This window comes from Bombus vancouverensis, chromosome 10 (assembly GCF_051014615.1).
Source record: "Bombus vancouverensis nearcticus chromosome 10, iyBomVanc1_principal, whole genome shotgun sequence".
Lineage (NCBI taxonomy): Eukaryota > Metazoa > Arthropoda > Insecta > Hymenoptera > Apidae > Bombus > Bombus vancouverensis.
Genome location: NC_134920.1, coordinates 13249158 through 13267069, shown reverse-complemented (window position 1 = coordinate 13267069; position 17912 = coordinate 13249158). Strand labels below are relative to the sequence as shown.

Sequence of the window (17912 nt, the reverse complement as noted above, 5' to 3'; positions counted from 1 at the left end):
CTATAACGTCCATTAGTTTGCTAGTAAACCGTGTCGTTTATGGACATATTTAAAATGATACAATATTTGTCAGTTCATACTTTAAAAGTGACCAAATCAAAATATTGGAAAGACGATGTTTTAATTGCAGAAAAGTATTCCAATTTCCTTATTTCCCTAACAAAAGGAAAACATTATGATCTTCTTTGTTATAATATCTAAATGATAAAAATTCCGAATTAAAGGATGGAAAGATAAATTCATTGAATATCGCCGAAAGAGAATTTTCCAACTTTTTACGTTTTTCTAATATTCAAATGTTTCAGTAGAACCGAGAAGGCAAGCTGTCTGTCATATAAAATGAAGAAGAACTTATGTATATGAAGATTCGAGCTTTACTTCTTACCACCTACCCACCTCGAAGACTATTCTGGCTTCAAACCAGCTGGCACCATTAACCCAAATATACATACATATATGCCATTCATAATGAAGAGAGTTCCCAGTAGATAAATTAATCACAAACTCCCCAATGCATTCTTCGCAACTATAGACCTCGGAATTCCCCGATTCGATAATTTACCAGTGAATGAAAGATTCAGGTATCGACAGAAAGTATTATCCGAGGTTTACTTCCACGCTATCTACGTACGTACATATATGCACATAAAAGCATATGCATACGATGCTTCAATAAAACTAGAATTTGTAATAACTTCGATATATATATATAATAATTTGATTGGTAATTAGGCGAACTCGTGACAGATTTTCCAAGAAGGGATCTATAATTTGGAACGTTTCTTTTTCCATATCTGTATTAAATTTTCAACTTCTATAAGCAAATTAATCTATGAAACACTACGAAACACAAACTTCGATTTTCGTATTTAGACTGAAATATAACGAACGTCAACGTGCTGGAAATTAGTAGCGCGAAGAAAATAAATTATACGCTTTCTGTAAAAAGAATTTCCTTCGCCAAAAAGTAGACTACAGGAGAAATTGATGAATATTTATGCGCGTACATGCAACAAACTTGCCTAACATAAACACAATCTTTCATAGTCTATCTTCGCACGTCGCTCTATTTAAAAACAATATTTCTTAAGCGTGCAAACACTCGAACCGTCTCGTATAGCCGTGCCAGTTCGTATACGCGAGAGTGCGTTTTAAACTCAAAGCGCGCAGCCTTCTCTAAACGAAAATCGCGTTCGTCGGTGATGCAACACCTGCAGTTCCTTTCAAAGAAAGATCTTCGAGTACAGGCACGGCCGAGCATTCTTGCGCGGCCCCCTCTATGTCAAACTGTTTTCTCGGTGCGTAGAAACGCGGCATAAGTTGGTGGCGCGACGTTCCGCGGACAGGTGAGCGTGGAAACGGAAATGGAACGCGCGTCTGTTGGACGTGTGCTTGGCCGCGCGTGTACGGGCCAGCTCGCGTGGGATGAGCGTGTGCTGGTGCGGATTGACGTCGGTGTGCGCACCCACGCCACACACCACGCACCGTTCGTGTTCTCCACACCGGCTTGCCCGACTATAGGATCAATATAAACGATGACATAGCGAGAGCTCATCTTTAAGCCACGCCTGCGAGGCCGCGAGCGCCAATGCAGCTACGATCCACCGGCCACGCGGCCAATAGGCGGCTAGCATCGATTTTTCGCGGGCTTTTTTTTCGCGAAAGTGAATTTCTTCGCGACGCTAACGGGAGTGCCGGGCCAAGCGCAACAGAGAGACACGCGGAGAAACGGTGGGACGAGAGAGAGTATCGCACGGTGGCGAGGAAGCAGCGAGACAGAGACGATACCGTCGAGTGTACGGTAGGGAGAGAACAGGGATGGAAGTAGAAATAGAATGAGGCGCTACGCGCGAGGATGGTGTAGCAGCGATGGTGCGAGAGAGGGAGTGTAGCAGGGAGTAAAAGAGGAGACGCCTGTGGAGAAGGCGGAGGATGAGGATCGATGAGGACAGGGTGACTCTTCCAGGGGTAAACGAACCCCCATTTCATCTACCCTTCGCGCTGTTATCGGCTGTCCCTTTTTCAATCGACGGAACCCCTGCTGCTAGAGTATCGACGTGGCCCGCGAGTTCATCTGCATGCGTGGCCTGTTGCCTGTTGCAAGACGCGGCCGCATGATGCAGCCACGCCGCGCACGTATACATCGTTCGTCACGCTTCTTCACGCGCTCGTTCAAACACGCGACACGCGAGCCTGTCGGTCCGCCGAACATTAATCCCGGACGTCCGTTGGACAACGATGGCTCCGCGAGCTATCGATGGGCTTTAACAAATCGAACCGGGCTATGGGAAAAGAAGATATCGCTCGAGATCAGATTTCAGAGAAATGAAAAACATTGTAGGTGTCTAGAGGTAGTCTTTATTCTCTTTTCCGACAGATTCGTAGAAGAAGCCCAACGTACTAGAACAAAATGAAAAATTAGATGGACCAATGTACATTTGGCGACCGATCTTTCTATTTGACAATAAAATATTTTCGACAGAGATGGAAGAATTTTTCAGACCATTTGGTTCTTCTTATCCCTAACTGAGCTGGAGAATTTGATATTCGGAAATGAATATCTGGTTAGCAGACTACTCGATATTCTAAGTAACACTCGTGAAAGTTCGTCAAATTGTTCTTCGTCCGATACTTAATTTCAATTCGGATTTTATGGGAAAGCGATGTCTTCGCTACTCCGAGCAAGAAATGGTTCGAACAGATCATTTGTAATCAACGATTTATAAGAGGTATCACGAAGCCTGTCGGTCCGCCGAAGGCTTCATGGGCTTCAAAATTTATCGTTATTTCCTTTGCCATTATAAATCAATATCTCTTCCGAAGAAAATCCTCGTTATAGGTTAGGAACCTACAAAACGTGCTTCATAACAATTGTTGGATGCGAAATTATTTATATATAATTTTCGAATACGAAAGATATACGATACTCATTAGCTCATAAGGGGTTTCATCAGTTTCATCGCTTCAATTCACCATGAATTCGCCACTTAAAACAGCTGATTAAACTGGATGCCATAACGCTTGTACGTTTCTTGTGTCTTATCACCATTGCGTTAGATACCTGTGTATGCTACAATGATTTATTATCAAGTTGAAAAGCAATATATTTTCTGCAATCTACAACAACGCCTTCTTCCTTATATCTATATTTACATACATATATCTTCATAATGAATAGTGATGAGAATGCCGAAAATCATTTCCGGGAAACTTGTTTCGATATTTTTAACTATTGAAATTTTATATATATAGTGATATTGTTATACGGTGTTCGTTATTCTCTTAACCTATATTATGTAATATATAATACCTAAATCATATTTGTATTTATCATAAAACAAAATTTTCTTTCCATCTTCTATAATTCAGTTTGTATTAATTTCTTCGTACAAATTCTCAACTATGATTCTTTTAAGATTCTTTTTCGCTAATAAACAGTTTCCTGACACTGATTCTCATTAAAATAATTCTACGTTATTTTGCATGCTTTCACTGTTCAGTCCTTGTGCGGTAAATGTTCATTGTAGTATTCCGATTGGCTATAGAAATTCTTCTCGTGTGGTTATGAGTTAAGCAGTTTTATGTAATCCACAAAACAGTTACCTTCCACGTACAATCTTCCGATTATCAATTCATTCGAATTTCATTGAGAATCTTGTAATCCAAATTCCAAATTGAATTTCTTAGTTATGCTATCTGCTTATTTCAGCTACGGATAATAAGCTGAAAATTTGTTACAACTGTATCTTTGTGTAATAAAAGGGATTATATATCATGGGAAATATCATACCGTGATGCCATATCCCTATACGCTATTGTACTTAATACTAATTATCCTATGAGACATTTTGTAATTTTTCGAATACGAAACATTGAAATTAATATGTATAGTATTGAAAGTACAATACTATTTGGCTTAGGTCGAATGTACCTGAAGTAGTAAGATTTAATTATAAGATATAAACAAGATGAATGTAGAAGATAAAGTAATTCGATTATCTAGGTATTATATTAGGTATTTGAAAATTTTGATGAAAAAGTTATTCAGAAGCAACCATGTCAATGATATTCGATTGATAGGTTTCAAATCTCTATTTATTTAAAATTGACCATGACGTAAACAACTTGCTGTTTAATTCAATCCTATTACATCGAAATATCTTCGTATAAATTTCCTTTGTAGAACATATTTGTTGAAATTAAAGTCTAAAATTCCCTACAGAAGAAATACGTACTATTTTATATGGAAAGAATGGATGTTGATTTACATATAAGCAAAAAATTTTCGACTTTGTTAGTTCGGTACTCTGTGGCGCGAAACATATTGCGCGGGAAAGTTTGTTTCGCCTATTTATACGCGTTGTTTTGCGGAACAACACGAAATAGCGATATATAAAGTAGTAACTAACTAAGAAGGACGATAACATGTACGAGGGTATAGCAACAAACGAAAGAAATAAAGGGAATACAGTCTTTACCACAAAAAATGAATTACATTTGAAAAAGTCATAAATTAATATTATTATTAAAAGAAATTGGAATTTTAAGCAATTATACTATTTTTATGAGGTTATAAATTTGTCAACCTATCGATTAATAATTTTTTAAACAATATGTATTATGTATTTTGTACCAAAACCAACGCGATTTAGTAATCTAATTTTATTAATTAAGGATAAATAATAACTACTGAAATTAAAAAATTACCAACCTTGAATATATAACGTTTATGTATTTTATCAATATTTTAAGATAAAAGGGGAGAAGACGCCAATTCTCGTCTACTCTGCCCTCTATGACGTTTCGTTAAACCACTCAACACACTATCGAAAAGATTCCACGTCTCGATAGCTCCACAGATAACTCGATAACTCGAGTCATTTGTGGTTTACGGAACACCGTGACACATCTCCTGTAATACCGATCATTTAAAGGTCTTATTACGCTCTTTATGATTTATAACATGTTGTCGAGTACATGTATATGTGTACGTACTCCTATTGTTTAAAAATCAAAATTTGAAAACTGTAGTTATTAAGTTCAAAAAGCTTAAAAAGTTTAATTATGCCCGTATGTTAAGAAAAAGTTATCTTCACATTTAGTACAAATAGAACCACGGACGAGATCCCTCGTCCATCGATTTCCTTTTGTCGTTTAAAATTAACGAAACATTTACAACAGGCCATGAAATCATTCGCTCACTCTTTGCAATGGAAACAACAGAAGCGCTTTTGAAGCATTCGTTCTCACTTTCTTACGTGTATATCGTGGAGACACGAACAGATATACGTTTCCACTTTCATTTTTTATTTTTTTATAAACGAGCATCCGTTCGCCTAGTGTAAATGTACCATAATAATAGTTCACGTTCAGATAAACGAACATAATGACCAGAAGTTTGTTTAATTGAGCATTAACATGGCAATAACTAAGATTTTGTTTGGATAAACGGAGCACGTTCAAACGAACTAATTACAATAAACGTAACGTTGTAAACTGTAGTGGACGTAATAAAAGCTCTGATCCTTTTCGAGGTCGGTATTTCAGGATGCGAGATGCGAAATTTCATATAATCTCACGTCTATTCCGTATTTAATTAATGATAGTACCATTTAAGGATGAAATAAAATTTTGAATCTTATTATGTAAAATTATAAAATTTATTTAAAAAAATATGTTCCGATTTGGAGGCGCCGGGTATCGATCCCGGTACCTCTCGCATGCTAAGCGAGCGCTCTACCATCTGAGCTACGCCCCCGATATTTTACGACATTTTTATCTTATATTTTTCTATTCGTTTATTTTTATATGATATGAAGTTTTTACTTATTTCACATTACAAAACGCATAATAATGCATGAAATGCATATATTGAACGATCTAAATCAATATTATTGCAATAGTATTAAAATGTTTATTATGGACTGTAAAAATGTTACATTTCACATCAAATTTAATTTTTGTATGTTTCTAGATAAAGGAATGCTAACTTTTTCTTTTGTTAAAACATGTTCAAGTTAGAATTTGTATAAGAAACATAAAACAGTTCTGGTTCATGGTAGTGATACAATTAAACATGTTGGCCATGACAATCACCACACATATTCATGGTCATATCATTGTTTCTTAACTATCGGCGTTATGCAAGTAAATTCTTAGTAAATAATGTACGTACTTAGTATGGATTCCATGAAACGAAAAGCCACATTTACGTTGTCTAAATTATAGGTCAACTTGCATTCGGTTACTGTTAAAGCATAATTCAAACGTAATTTTCATAGTTTAACTTAATACTGTATATCATAGAAATATATATACAATGATAACATTGGGTGGAAAATAGCTTTAACCTTCTGTTTTGACAAACCTTGTTAACATTATGTTTTAACGATAAACAAGTACGCGTTAATAATAATATACGTGCATATTATGAAATAAATTATGAAATATCGCAGTTTAAGCAGAATATTAGTAATTCTCAGTAAAATAAAAAACTCAAAGTACTACCTACTTACACGCGGATTAAATCGTGATGCGAGATCGCGACAGGATCGCGCATAAATCGAGCACGGAACATGAAACGAAAAGCAGCGCTGACTCGAGCGCGACTCATGCTGCCGATTATTAAAAAGTGAAGTCTGTTGCGAATTCTCAACTAAGTGCCGATCAGTCAGGTTGCAACCGATCGGTTGATATCGCGAACCTTGAACGAAATTAACGCTCAAGGTGGAGGTAAATTAAATATACCGGGTAGTATGGTTATTTATTTGCACCTTTTAGTATACACGAAGAGTTTGACGTTTTGATGAAGACTATTGTAAGATTTTGTTGATATTGCTTCCAGAGACTTAGTCTAGTCTTTATATACTAACTTTCCTTATAACTATTTCCTTTGACTTGACCCATCGGACACTTGGGGTGATCATAACCTCTTAACGAGGTTAAGTATCACTTGGGAGATAGGAAATCACTTGGAAAGGTTTGGACTTTTGAACAACAAAGGCAAAGGTGCTGTCCGAATCATAAACGGACGGCCACTCCAAATCCCGAACAGAGTCGACTATGCTACCTCTTCTGAATTTTTCGCCGATCAACTGTGATTAACAATGACGCGAGCCGATATCGGCTCGTCGATTTCTATCTCTGTGTGCTCTTGTTCCATTGGTTTCCTTGAATTTTCCGGAACATGCACAAGTCTAAGCTATTTGAACGGCTGATGTACAGAAAAGTTAACGGCGAATATGAAAGAATAAGAAATTACCATTCTCCGTTGTTCGCTGTGATAACACTTCCAGGTGTTAGAAAAACAAACGCGACGAGCTAAATGGTTGGGATATAAGATACGAGGCAAAAACATTCACAAGATTCTCACTTTTCGTTGTTTCCAAACAAGTGAAACTTTCTGAAAATACGATGACTTGATGTTTCTTGTTTTTAATAACGTGTTAATAATTACACTTTATTTATTTAATCAAGAGCTTGGTAATGATTAACATAAAAAAATTTTTCAAGTCGGCTCGTTGGTCTAGGGGTATGATTCTCGCTTCGGGTGCGAGAGGTCCCGGGTTCAAATCCCGGACGAGCCCAAGGTAAATCTTTTTTTGTTCTTTTCTTAATTACTCATAGGGTTGATAATTACAGATTTAATGGTATAATATTCCACTTAACCGTTATTCTTTTTAGTCAATGAATGGAGAGTTCAACTCATGTGGAATGCACAACAAAATATGAAGTTAAATTATAAATGTACTAATTGTGGTTACATTAGTAACTTTAAGCAATTTTACTTTTCCCTTGGCTGGATTATACATGTAGACAAAAAAGCACCAGTCAGTTGGCAGCTAAATCTCAATGGACTATTTGTGAAACAGGATTAACAGATTGATTTCATTCATTGCATTATTCACACGTTGTGTTATATTATCCACGTGTAAATATCGTTATGGATTATAAAATATAACCAAGTTTGAAGCGTTGATATGAAATTATTAATTTATCGATATTTTTTATTCCATTCCATTTGGTCAGGTCTGTAATATTCACGAAATGTTGACGAAAAAGAGCAACACGTAATACGACAGCAGCCTGAAGTAATCGAAGATACGTTGTAAATTGTTCTAGTTAGAAATGTAACAGTTAGAAGTTTTTAGCCATTATCTGCTCACGTGTAAGATAGCTTACAAGGCTAGTTCAAATAAGTCCCTCATTTCTATAGCCCAGTTATAATGATGCAAAGATCATGCATATGTAAAGAAAGAAATATTGCAACGAATACAAATTTATTACGAACCTTACACGTCTCTTTTAATGTTATCCTCAATTATTGCCTAAAGTAACCAAAAGTTATTTTGGCTATTTTATTATTAAATTATGTATAATTTATATGTTAATATACAGGTGCCTCCATCACAAAATCCACAGAAATCATACTGTATGTCGTTAAAACTCATGGAAATATCCTGAATTTTAATTATTGTTGTATCATGAGTGGTATTGTTTCGCATAAAAATTACATACGATTATATACGTAAGGCGATGCAAATAGAATCTAAGATATGCAGGAAATGAATGGAAAAATCGCCTTTGCCTTTTATGTATTGTCGTAATCTACCAAGGTTGGCCGCAGCATTCAAAATCGATTTAGTTGATAGTATACACAGAAACGCCGGCCATTTAAACACCGTTATAATCGGTAAATGGGAAATGGTCTTAGGTAGCCGAAGCTATATAAAGGGGATGGCTCTATTATTACAGTCAGTGGGCTATATACTCGTCGTAGGTAAAACTTGTCTTAAAAATTTCAAGTCTGCTTTCTCTTCGCCCAAATTGCAAATTAACTTCGCTTTTAAGTAAGTAAACTTACTTTTATTCAATGACTCAATTTGTATCTTGTTACCCTTAATTTCATGTTCATGAATTCACGGATTTATTGAACGTTACTGGTCAGTCGTACGATTTATCGATCGTTCTGTGTATTAATTCATTAAGAAAATGATGGTTGATACGATGTTATTTCAATTCTATCGTAAATCATAAACATTACCATAGTGGAGTGATCGATCTGTAGCGAATCTTAAATGTAAGTCAATTGATTGCATAAATTGCGCGCTTTGATTAATTTTTAACATTTAAAAATAGTTGATAGTTAAATACTTTATTTTTTAAGTAGGGAATGCGATAAAAGTCTACTTGGAAAGATTAATTGAATCGTACAAATAGAAATATAACGAGATGCGAACTTATCTTTTATGGTAAATTAATAAATTACAATTGCCAACGAATTAAAATTTACGAAGATAGACGTAAATTTAAGAAGATTTACGTAAAAGTGAGAAAATAATTAGTTTTAGTTACTTCGCCGAATATCTGTTATTCTTTTATTATTTTGTTACTGTTACATCTGTTATTATTTCGTAACTCGTTTCGTATGTTTCAAATTATATCATTTTTTAACGTAAAATGACGTCAACATTATACCAGCAATTATACGAAATACAACATATTTTCCAAATTTACAAGATAAGTACTGTTTAGACAGCTAATATAAAATTCGAAAATGTGATAACAGCGATCTGAATGATTATTATTTATTCGTTTTTTATTTAACACCTTTCTCCACCGATATAATTTTCTTTGATGAAACGAAGGCCGTTATGCTTGGATGCTTTGATTTTATATTCTTCCGTGTGTTCTGGATTATTCCAAGGACATTCTTTCTATGTTTAAAATTTTTACAGCTTCTTTTTGTTTATGAAAAGGAGGTAAGAGTATTTAGAGACGATTTCTTATATTTCATCAGTGAACAAAATTAGAACGTCAGTTGTTTTTAAATGTTAAATACTCCTTTTCCATATTAAAATTTGTTTTTCTACCAAAATCGTTTCTACAGAGCTACCCGTAATGTGTATTCTGAATTATCGTACATCGTATTAATTATTTTAATTAGAAATTTAAGCAGCCTCTACTAATGAAATAATTTTTATCGAAAGCGTCATATTTTCAATATTATTACATAAATTTTAGGAATTTATCTATCTAATTATTTATTTACATACATACGTGTTGAAAATGACAACGTGAGTTCGTGCTCGCCACCCATACGCAGACGCGTTAGTTATAAGAAATAGTAACTAGAAGATAATCCTAGTTACAATCGATAGATTTAATCGATAGGCTTAAGATGCTTTCTTGTTTTTATCCCTAGTTTTTCTAAGCGCGTGCAATAAAGGTTATTTCGGCTCACAACGGTGTGATACATTTATCCATTCAATAAAATAATAACTATTGTGATCCTACCTCTGAGTATAGAAATAACAACACGATGTTACTATGATTTCGTAATGATATTTTTATGTTAAATTTATGCTTTTATATCATTTTTATACAGTAGACGTTCGTATAATGTGATGTACGTGGCGCGTATTACGCGATCAGAAAATTAATACCGCGCACGTGTATAACACAATAACTGTATAAGTACTATGTGGCAGTAAATCTTAGAAAGTGTATGTGGAAATATTAGAGCTGGAAGAGCATATATTACCATCTTAGGCAGCGCCATTTGTAATCGTTTTGCCTCTACTTTCTCCCTGTACTGTTGTATAATAGGGATCATTTAATTAAAGTAATAAGCTGAAATTGTGTGTAAATTGATAGCTTGATAACGTAAAAGAACAGAAGATACAGTAAAAACTAACAAATACGCGTATGCGTTACTATACAGTGTTAAGTAATAAATAGAAAAAGAATCATTTCTTTCATATAATAAACAATCAATAGTTTTTCAACTATTGAGCTTCTTCTTTAAATAATTTGCATAAATCTAATTTGTAACATAATCGTGCTTCAATTATGCAACTGTTTACGCATAATGGCTCATAATGGTATCAGATTTCCGCGTTTAGCGTAACAAGTGTCGTTAACAGGTCACCTGTTAACATCGAGGAATTCTATAATTTGTGACATTAGAACCTCGTTAGACAATCTGTTTAACCATTTACGATACTTTCATGAATTTCTTCGAAACGCTTCTTGAAATAGAATCTTTTCCGTTTCCTTGGTGCTACACGCTGATTAAGTTTTTTTTTTTTTTTTTTTTTGAATAATTATGGAGAAAGCAGGAGAAAGTTTTCTATATGTGGATATTTAAAGTTATCCAGCGCGGTTGAAGAAAAGTCAGTTACTCGTGGACCATTCTCGATTCGATATCTGTGTCATAGTTTTCAGTCACGTGTTATTCCATTCGATCATCAAGATCGATCTCGATTTGAAATTTGAGATTCGTATGTTATTCGGTGCTAATGTTATGTGAGTATTTGTTTCGTGCTTTCTTATTCACAAATTATCATTTCGAATCTGTGAATGTCAAAAGCAAACAAGTTTCAGGATTTTATGTATTTCAGTTTGATGTTCTTTGTGAAGAATCGCGGATAATTGTGTTTTGTTTTAATTATCGTTTTAAGTAATGACGTGTCCTGTTTATTATTATAAAAATGTTATGGAGAATATTTCCTTAATGAATTTCAGTTTGTGAATCACATGTACCTGTTAACTTGGAATAAAAAAATATACCGTTAATGTGTTGAAATGTAAATTAGCTCTTCTCGTTTGGAGAGAAAATAATGTTTTGTGTGTGACGTGCTGATAAATGAAAACGTACGCGTTACGTTTCATTGGTAATGTGGCGAATGCATCGAACGTATCGGATCCGTTAGTGCAAATAGTTTCTGCTAGAAAGGATTATTCGTTCGGATGAAAGTAAAATATATCAATGTTTAGCCGTAAGACAAATCAGCACATGCGATTCAAATCTTTTATATGCTTCGAGAAAAATAATTTAAATTTGTCTACAATCATTTTTTATTATATAATTATTTTTAGAATATGTTTTGAATATTCTTATCGATACTATTTCCATTATCAAATAACTTTTTTTCGTTGCTCTTTTTATCCTTTTTAACATCTTATTTATTTACCTATTTTATTTACAGACACAGAAATAATCAGCCGAACGTCCTAATTTTCGTAAATTCTTGCCAACAATGGACAGCAAGGAGTTCCTCGATTTTGGCAAGGCAATGATCGATTTCGTGGCTAATTATACGGACAACATAAGAGATAGAAATGTCCTTGCGGATGTGGAGCCAGGATATCTTTCTAAACTGCTACCGGAAGAAGCTCCACAGAAACCGGAAGATTGGCAACAAGTGCTTATAGACGTCGAGCGTTATATTTTACCAGGGGTAAGACATTTTATTACCTGCAATTTTTCTCTCCCTTAAAGAAAACGATTTCGCAATTTTGTAATTTCACTCGCTATTCAATTACCGGCATAAGAAAAATATATTTCTTATTACGTCATTACAAAATGGCCTGTTGGCCTATCGAGATTAATTGGGATCAAAGAATGGAAAAAAAGTTGGATTATAGACGTTCGTACGAGGAATATTTCTATTAACCTTCGTACTAATTGTAGGAGTTCTTACTGTAATTCTTAATGTCTCTACTCTGTACTGTTTTATTTCACTTAGTCTATTTTGTCTCGCTTGCACTGTCTACTTTTTACCGTTGGTCCTTGTGCAGTAAATCTAAGTACTTGGAGTTATCCGGAGGGACACGATTTTATTTTTTCGCGTTCGAAAACTATTCAACTCGTTAGAAGCATATTCGCGAAGAATCCACCAACAGCTGTAACATGTTCGTGAGCAGTGTTCGTCAACGGGTTCACTAGTTGGTGGTGACGCATCTTAAGAAACACATACATAAAACTGTTTCAACAGATAAAATACAGTCTGCCAAATTTCTGGAGAAATTTGCAAATTTTACCTACCGCGAATTGATATTAAAAAATAAATAATAAATAATAAGCAGAAGAAACTTTGACATTACTTGTGGAATTATCGTTTTCTCTTCGATAATTGTTATCCGATCATATAAATATTTAATACAACTTTTTTATTGAATGAATCGTTTGTTTTACAGGTGACCCATTGGAATTCACCACACTTCCACGCATTCTATCCAACGGGAAACTCGTATCCCTCGATTGTAGCTGATATTCTAAGCGCTGCCATTGGTTCTATAGGATTATCGTGGATAGCTTCTCCTGCGTGCACTGAACTAGAAGTAATAACATTGAATTGGATGGCAAAATTATTAGGATTACCAAAACACTTTCTGCACAGTAACGAAGGGTTTGGAGGAGGTGTTATACAGGTAAATAATTCTAAAAAAGTAAGGGTACTGTAGAAGAATATTAAAAATATTCTTCATACAGGAAAACATTAAACATGTTTTCGTTCTTGTTCCAATAATATTTCTATTTCGTATAAAACATTTGTAAATAATATTTTAATTTGTGAAGTAGTATTTATTATTATGTATACGACTGAACGCTGTATTATGAACGAATTATCGAATCGGATGATTTACTTAAATAAATTTAGAATATATGTATAAAATTTTATATACATATAATATAAAAATAAATATATAAGAATATATAAAAAGATAAATATATAAAATATTTTAAAATAATAAGTCAAACAACGGTATATGCTATTCAATAACGCATATAGCGTTTCGACGAATGAACGCGAATTAGTACACGAACTTGACGCCAGAGGGAGAGGCTTCTCGCTAGTGAAGTAGCTACTGGTATAATATAACTGCCAGCAGAACGAGTGATTCGGTACTCTGGTTTCCCTTCAAATCACGTATAAATCTTTCGCCTTTTACTAAAGATTTCCGTGGAGGGGAACAATTGATGAGTCTGTAAACTAATTTTTTGTCGTACCCAACGTATGTTGGGTCATTTATAATTGAAAAACATAACAATTTTTGCAGGAAATTGAACGATGGTAAATGCCAAAGATATTCTCTTAACGGATAGACCGTTGTTAAAAATTTTCTTGCAGATCGTCTTTGAAAATGCGTTGTAAAATGCAGGAATATATGTATGTTTGAACGTTCAAAATATTATCATTAGGTATGAAATACCTGCAATTCACTTCTCAAGTTTTTGTGAAAGGAGTTATTCTTAGTATTTATTTAACAGGAGATGTTATATGAAGATGAAGTGATGGGTCGAGTAAAATTTTGTAGATGACAAAATTGTTCAGTATTTTGTTATATATTTCAGCAATTTTTAATAGTCGTAGCATTAATTAAAAAAAAATTGGGCTCGTCCGGGATTTGAACCCGGGACCTCTCGCACCCTAAGCGAGAATCATACCCCTAGACCAACGAGCCGATGTGTACTACTGCTGATTGATTATTAAGAAAATTAACAATTGTACAACAGTATTGACAAAATGAAATAAGTTTTAGAAATTATTGTAACTTCATTTTCATACATTACTTTACGAGTATACCGTTTTAGTTCTACCTCAAGGTTATTATTCATTCGTACTACAACCGTGTCAAATTTATTTGTTATTAAATTAATTTATTTAAATTTAAATCACAATATATGCAATACAATTTATTCTAAGTAAATAAGTTAAAATCTTTCAAATAAATTACGATTTTCATATGCAGTAGTAACTTGAAATTATAAGCACGTATATTTTTTAATTGCATTCGAGTAAATAAAAAATTAGAAATTCTGCGTGCAAAATGTCGTTGGTAATTTGGGCTATTGTTAATACAGTAATTTTTATTTGTGTGGAATAATTAGGGATCAGCCAGCGAGACCACGTTAATAGCTTTGTTAACAGCAAAGGAACAAACAACACGTCGTATGAAACATCTGCACCCAGATTTGGATGAAGCTATCATCAAGAACAAATTAGTTGCATATGGATCTGGTATGTATCGTATAATGCAAAACTTGTTGTCCATTTTAATCTCTTAATTATTTTTCTAAATCTCCTTGTTTTAATCAGTATTATAAATTATAATTTAAGGTGATTTATAATTACGACCATGATTTATAATAATTACACCAGTGCATATTAAATATATAAATTATTTAATTTCTAATATATCAATATTCTCAATATATTTAGCCTTCGATTGCTTTTCTACATCCTGTTTTTATAGGTTAAAATGTTATCTGTCGTCTAAACTATGTATTGTCGATAATATCATTATTTGACCAGAAGCCAAAAAGCTAATTACATGTATAAAATGGTTAAATAAATCGACATACGAAAGTTACCGTACGAAGGTATCATTTAAATAAGAAAATTCTACTCTCTAAGATCTACTCACATTCGCAAATTCAAGTTTCATTGTTTTTATACGTTTTTTGAAATTTGCTCTACAGATCAATCGAACTCGTCTATAGAGAAAGGGGGAATATTGGCATCGATTCCTGTGAGACTTTTACCTACCGATGACAAATGTGTCTTACGTGGTGAAACGTTGCTGAAAGCGGTCAAAGAGGATTTAGAGAAAGGTTTAATACCGTGTTGCGTGATATCAACTTTGGGAACCACTGGTACATGTGCTTTCGATAAACTCGACGAATTGGGACCTATTTGTAAAGAATACAATATGTGGTTGCACGTCGACGCAGCTTACGCAGGTAAATCTATTCTTATAAGATATTATCTTTGTAGTAGCTGTGTTCGTATATTTTTGTTAAAATAAGGATACTATAGGGATATTGAAATTTTTTAATTTAAAATTTAAATTGACAAACACGTCGAATTACGACTAATTGCGAACGAATATATTGTTTTCTTTTCTTTTACAGGTGCTGCCTTCATTTGTCCCGAGTATCGATATTTAATGTCCGGCGTTGAATATAGTGATTCCTTTGTTGTGAACGCGCACAAGTGGATGTTAGTTAATTTCGACTGTTCTCTTTTTTGGTACGTATATACTTTTATTTCACGATATTAAGATCGAACGATAATTGGATAACAGAAAAGAATCGAAAATGATTTCAGGGTTAAAGATTCTAGGAAACTTATCGAGACGTTTAACGTAGAAAGAATTTACTTAGAACATAATAAACAAGGACCAGTTCCAGATTACAGAGTACGTGCTTTTTCTTAAAAATATCGATTTACTTTATTCCGTTATATCGTAAAATGTCTCATGCTTCAAAGTTATTTTAGATTTGAACAAAAATTTAATACGCTAACAATTATTTTTCAGCACTGGCAAATTTCTTTGGGTCGCCGTTTCCGCTCCTTAAAAATCTGGTTTGTACTTCGTATATACGGAAGCGAAGGAATCGAGCAATATATACGAAATATGATACAAATGGCAGAGATGTTTGAAAATTATGTTAAATCTGACGATAGATTTGAACTAGCGACAGAGAGGTCTATGTCTTTAGTCTGTTTCAGATTGAGGGTATGTACGACAAAATGAAGACGCTTGTATCGCACATTGACTTTCTTACAATTTGGTAACTGGTGGTACAAGCGGAAAGGGGGTGATTCTACGTGAAAAAAGAAGTCGAAAATATAGAATAACAATTTTTCGTTCGGGGCTTTGTTTTCGAGAAAATCGATTTTGAATTTTCGCTCGGTACGCGTGCGGTACGTTATAACGAATCTCGCTGTAGATCGCTGTCTCGATGGAAAAATAAAAAAAAAAAAAAGAAAAAAATAAAAAAATGCATTTTCAATTGAAAAGTTTGAAAAAAAATACTTTATGACGAACTTAAAAAATATTTCTTATTTCAGGGTGATGATCGGTTGACAAAGGAACTTATCGATCGCCTAACAGAACGGAGGAAGCTTTATGTAATTGCTGCGACGCACCGTGGAAGATTAATCGTCCGATTTGTGGTAGGTTCCCGTATTTCTCGCGAAGAAGATATCACGTTTGCATGGAAGGAAATTACGAGTCAGGCGACAGAAATTTTGCAATCATTGACTCCTGCTGTAGAGAGAGAGGTACATGAATCTTTCAAAAATTCGGCAGGCGATATCGTGTCGAGGATACAAAGTTTGAACATTGAATCAAAAACGCAAAAGATATCGTAGAGCTGTGCTGCATAATGTTACTTCAATGTGTTGCAAAAAGATTCTTTGACCAGAGACAACGTCAAGGAAGAATAAAAGAATCATTTTGTACGAAACTTGATTTTTAGTAAAATTACATGGTAGTATATGTATTTACAGATTTAGGCTGCCGAACAAAAAATATTCTTGTTCAAATAAATTAATGAGAGAATAGTACAAGATTTTTGAAAATTATATATCGCAGCTTTAAATAATTATTATTTGAGTGTTAGATCATATAAATATACCACAACAACAGAGATATTCTACGGTAATAGACTATACAAAAAAAATATAGGATATAATTTGTAATTTAATTTAAGCTCGAATTATATCGTAAGAATGTATCTTCGTCGACAATAAATATTTTAAGTCCATACGAACTATCTTTGATCCTTAACATTTATATTTTTGCGATAACGAAACGATCAACTTCGGTAAAAAAATTAAATTCCAAAAGTTAGAATCTTCGTATCGTATTTCGAAATCCGTGCATGACTTTAACCTTCTCTCGTGCCATGTACATTTATGTAGAAATATATAGCGGCACACGAGCTAAAGGACAAGCCAAAACATGTTGCTGTTTTGCCTCGGAGTATCAACATCGTTAGGACATTCATAATGTAATAATAAATAAACTCCGGGCAAAAGAATCTCACCGCCACGTGCAACCGTCAAACGAAGACGAATTTGAATTTTCCGGTATTCCCTCGACCAATATTAATAAAGCAGAAAAAAGAGGTCGAAAATATAGAATAAACATTTTTCGTTCGAGGCTTTGTTTTCGAGAAAATTGACTTTGAATTTTCGCTCGGTACGCGTGCACTTTATCGCGTCTCGTTATAACGGATCTCACTGTAGATCGTTGACTCGATGGAAAAATTAAAAAAAAAAAAAAATTAAAAAAAAATGTTTGTTCTATATTTTCGACTTCTTTTTTCGCGTAGA

The 17912-nt window shown here is 34.0% G+C and overlaps 1 protein-coding gene and 4 non-coding genes across 5 annotated transcripts; 3 read left to right on the top strand and 2 right to left on the bottom strand.

Moving 5' to 3' along the window:
- Positions 1 to 5685: 5685 nt before the first annotated feature.
- Positions 5686 to 5758, bottom strand: TRNAA-AGC (transfer RNA alanine (anticodon AGC)). The gene has a single exon. It is a non-coding gene; the product is annotated as a tRNA-Ala (tRNA).
- Positions 5759 to 7514: 1756 nt separating this feature from the next.
- TRNAP-CGG (transfer RNA proline (anticodon CGG)) lies at positions 7515 to 7586 on the top strand. The gene has a single exon. It is a non-coding gene; the product is annotated as a tRNA-Pro (tRNA).
- A 1133-nt stretch (positions 7587 to 8719) lies between these two features.
- Positions 8720 to 17347, top strand: LOC117163592 (3,4-dihydroxyphenylacetaldehyde synthase 2). The gene is made up of 9 exons (XM_033345999.2): positions 8720 to 8849; positions 11991 to 12242; positions 12982 to 13215; positions 14678 to 14807; positions 15269 to 15529; positions 15701 to 15818; positions 15897 to 15987; positions 16108 to 16308; positions 16644 to 17347. Exons 2-9 carry the CDS (start codon positions 12042 to 12044, stop codon positions 16944 to 16946), a joined length of 1539 nt encoding a protein of 512 aa, XP_033201890.1. The 5' UTR covers positions 8720 to 8849; positions 11991 to 12041; the 3' UTR covers positions 16947 to 17347.
- Positions 13691 to 13812, top strand: LOC117163822 (U5 spliceosomal RNA). Its single transcript, XR_004465516.1, has one exon. It is a non-coding gene; the product is annotated as a U5 spliceosomal RNA (small nuclear RNA).
- On the bottom strand, positions 14179 to 14250 carry TRNAP-AGG (transfer RNA proline (anticodon AGG)). Its single transcript has one exon. It is a non-coding gene; the product is annotated as a tRNA-Pro (tRNA).
- Positions 17348 to 17912: the final 565 nt, after the last annotated feature.

What these genes read in the sequence shown, in the direction of transcription:
- LOC117163592 (XM_033345999.2), top strand. Translation starts at nt 12,042, where the DNA reads ATGGACAGCAAGGAGTTCCTCGATTTTGGCAAGGCAATGATCGATTTC. An exon ending in TTGGAGGAGGTGTTATACAG is followed by an intron (nt 13,216 to 14,677) that starts GTAAATAATTCT and finishes TGGAATAATTAG; the next exon opens with GGATCAGCCAGCGAGACCAC. An exon ending in ATTAGTTGCATATGGATCTG is followed by an intron (nt 14,808 to 15,268) that starts GTATGTATCGTA and finishes TTTGCTCTACAG; the next exon opens with ATCAATCGAACTCGTCTATA.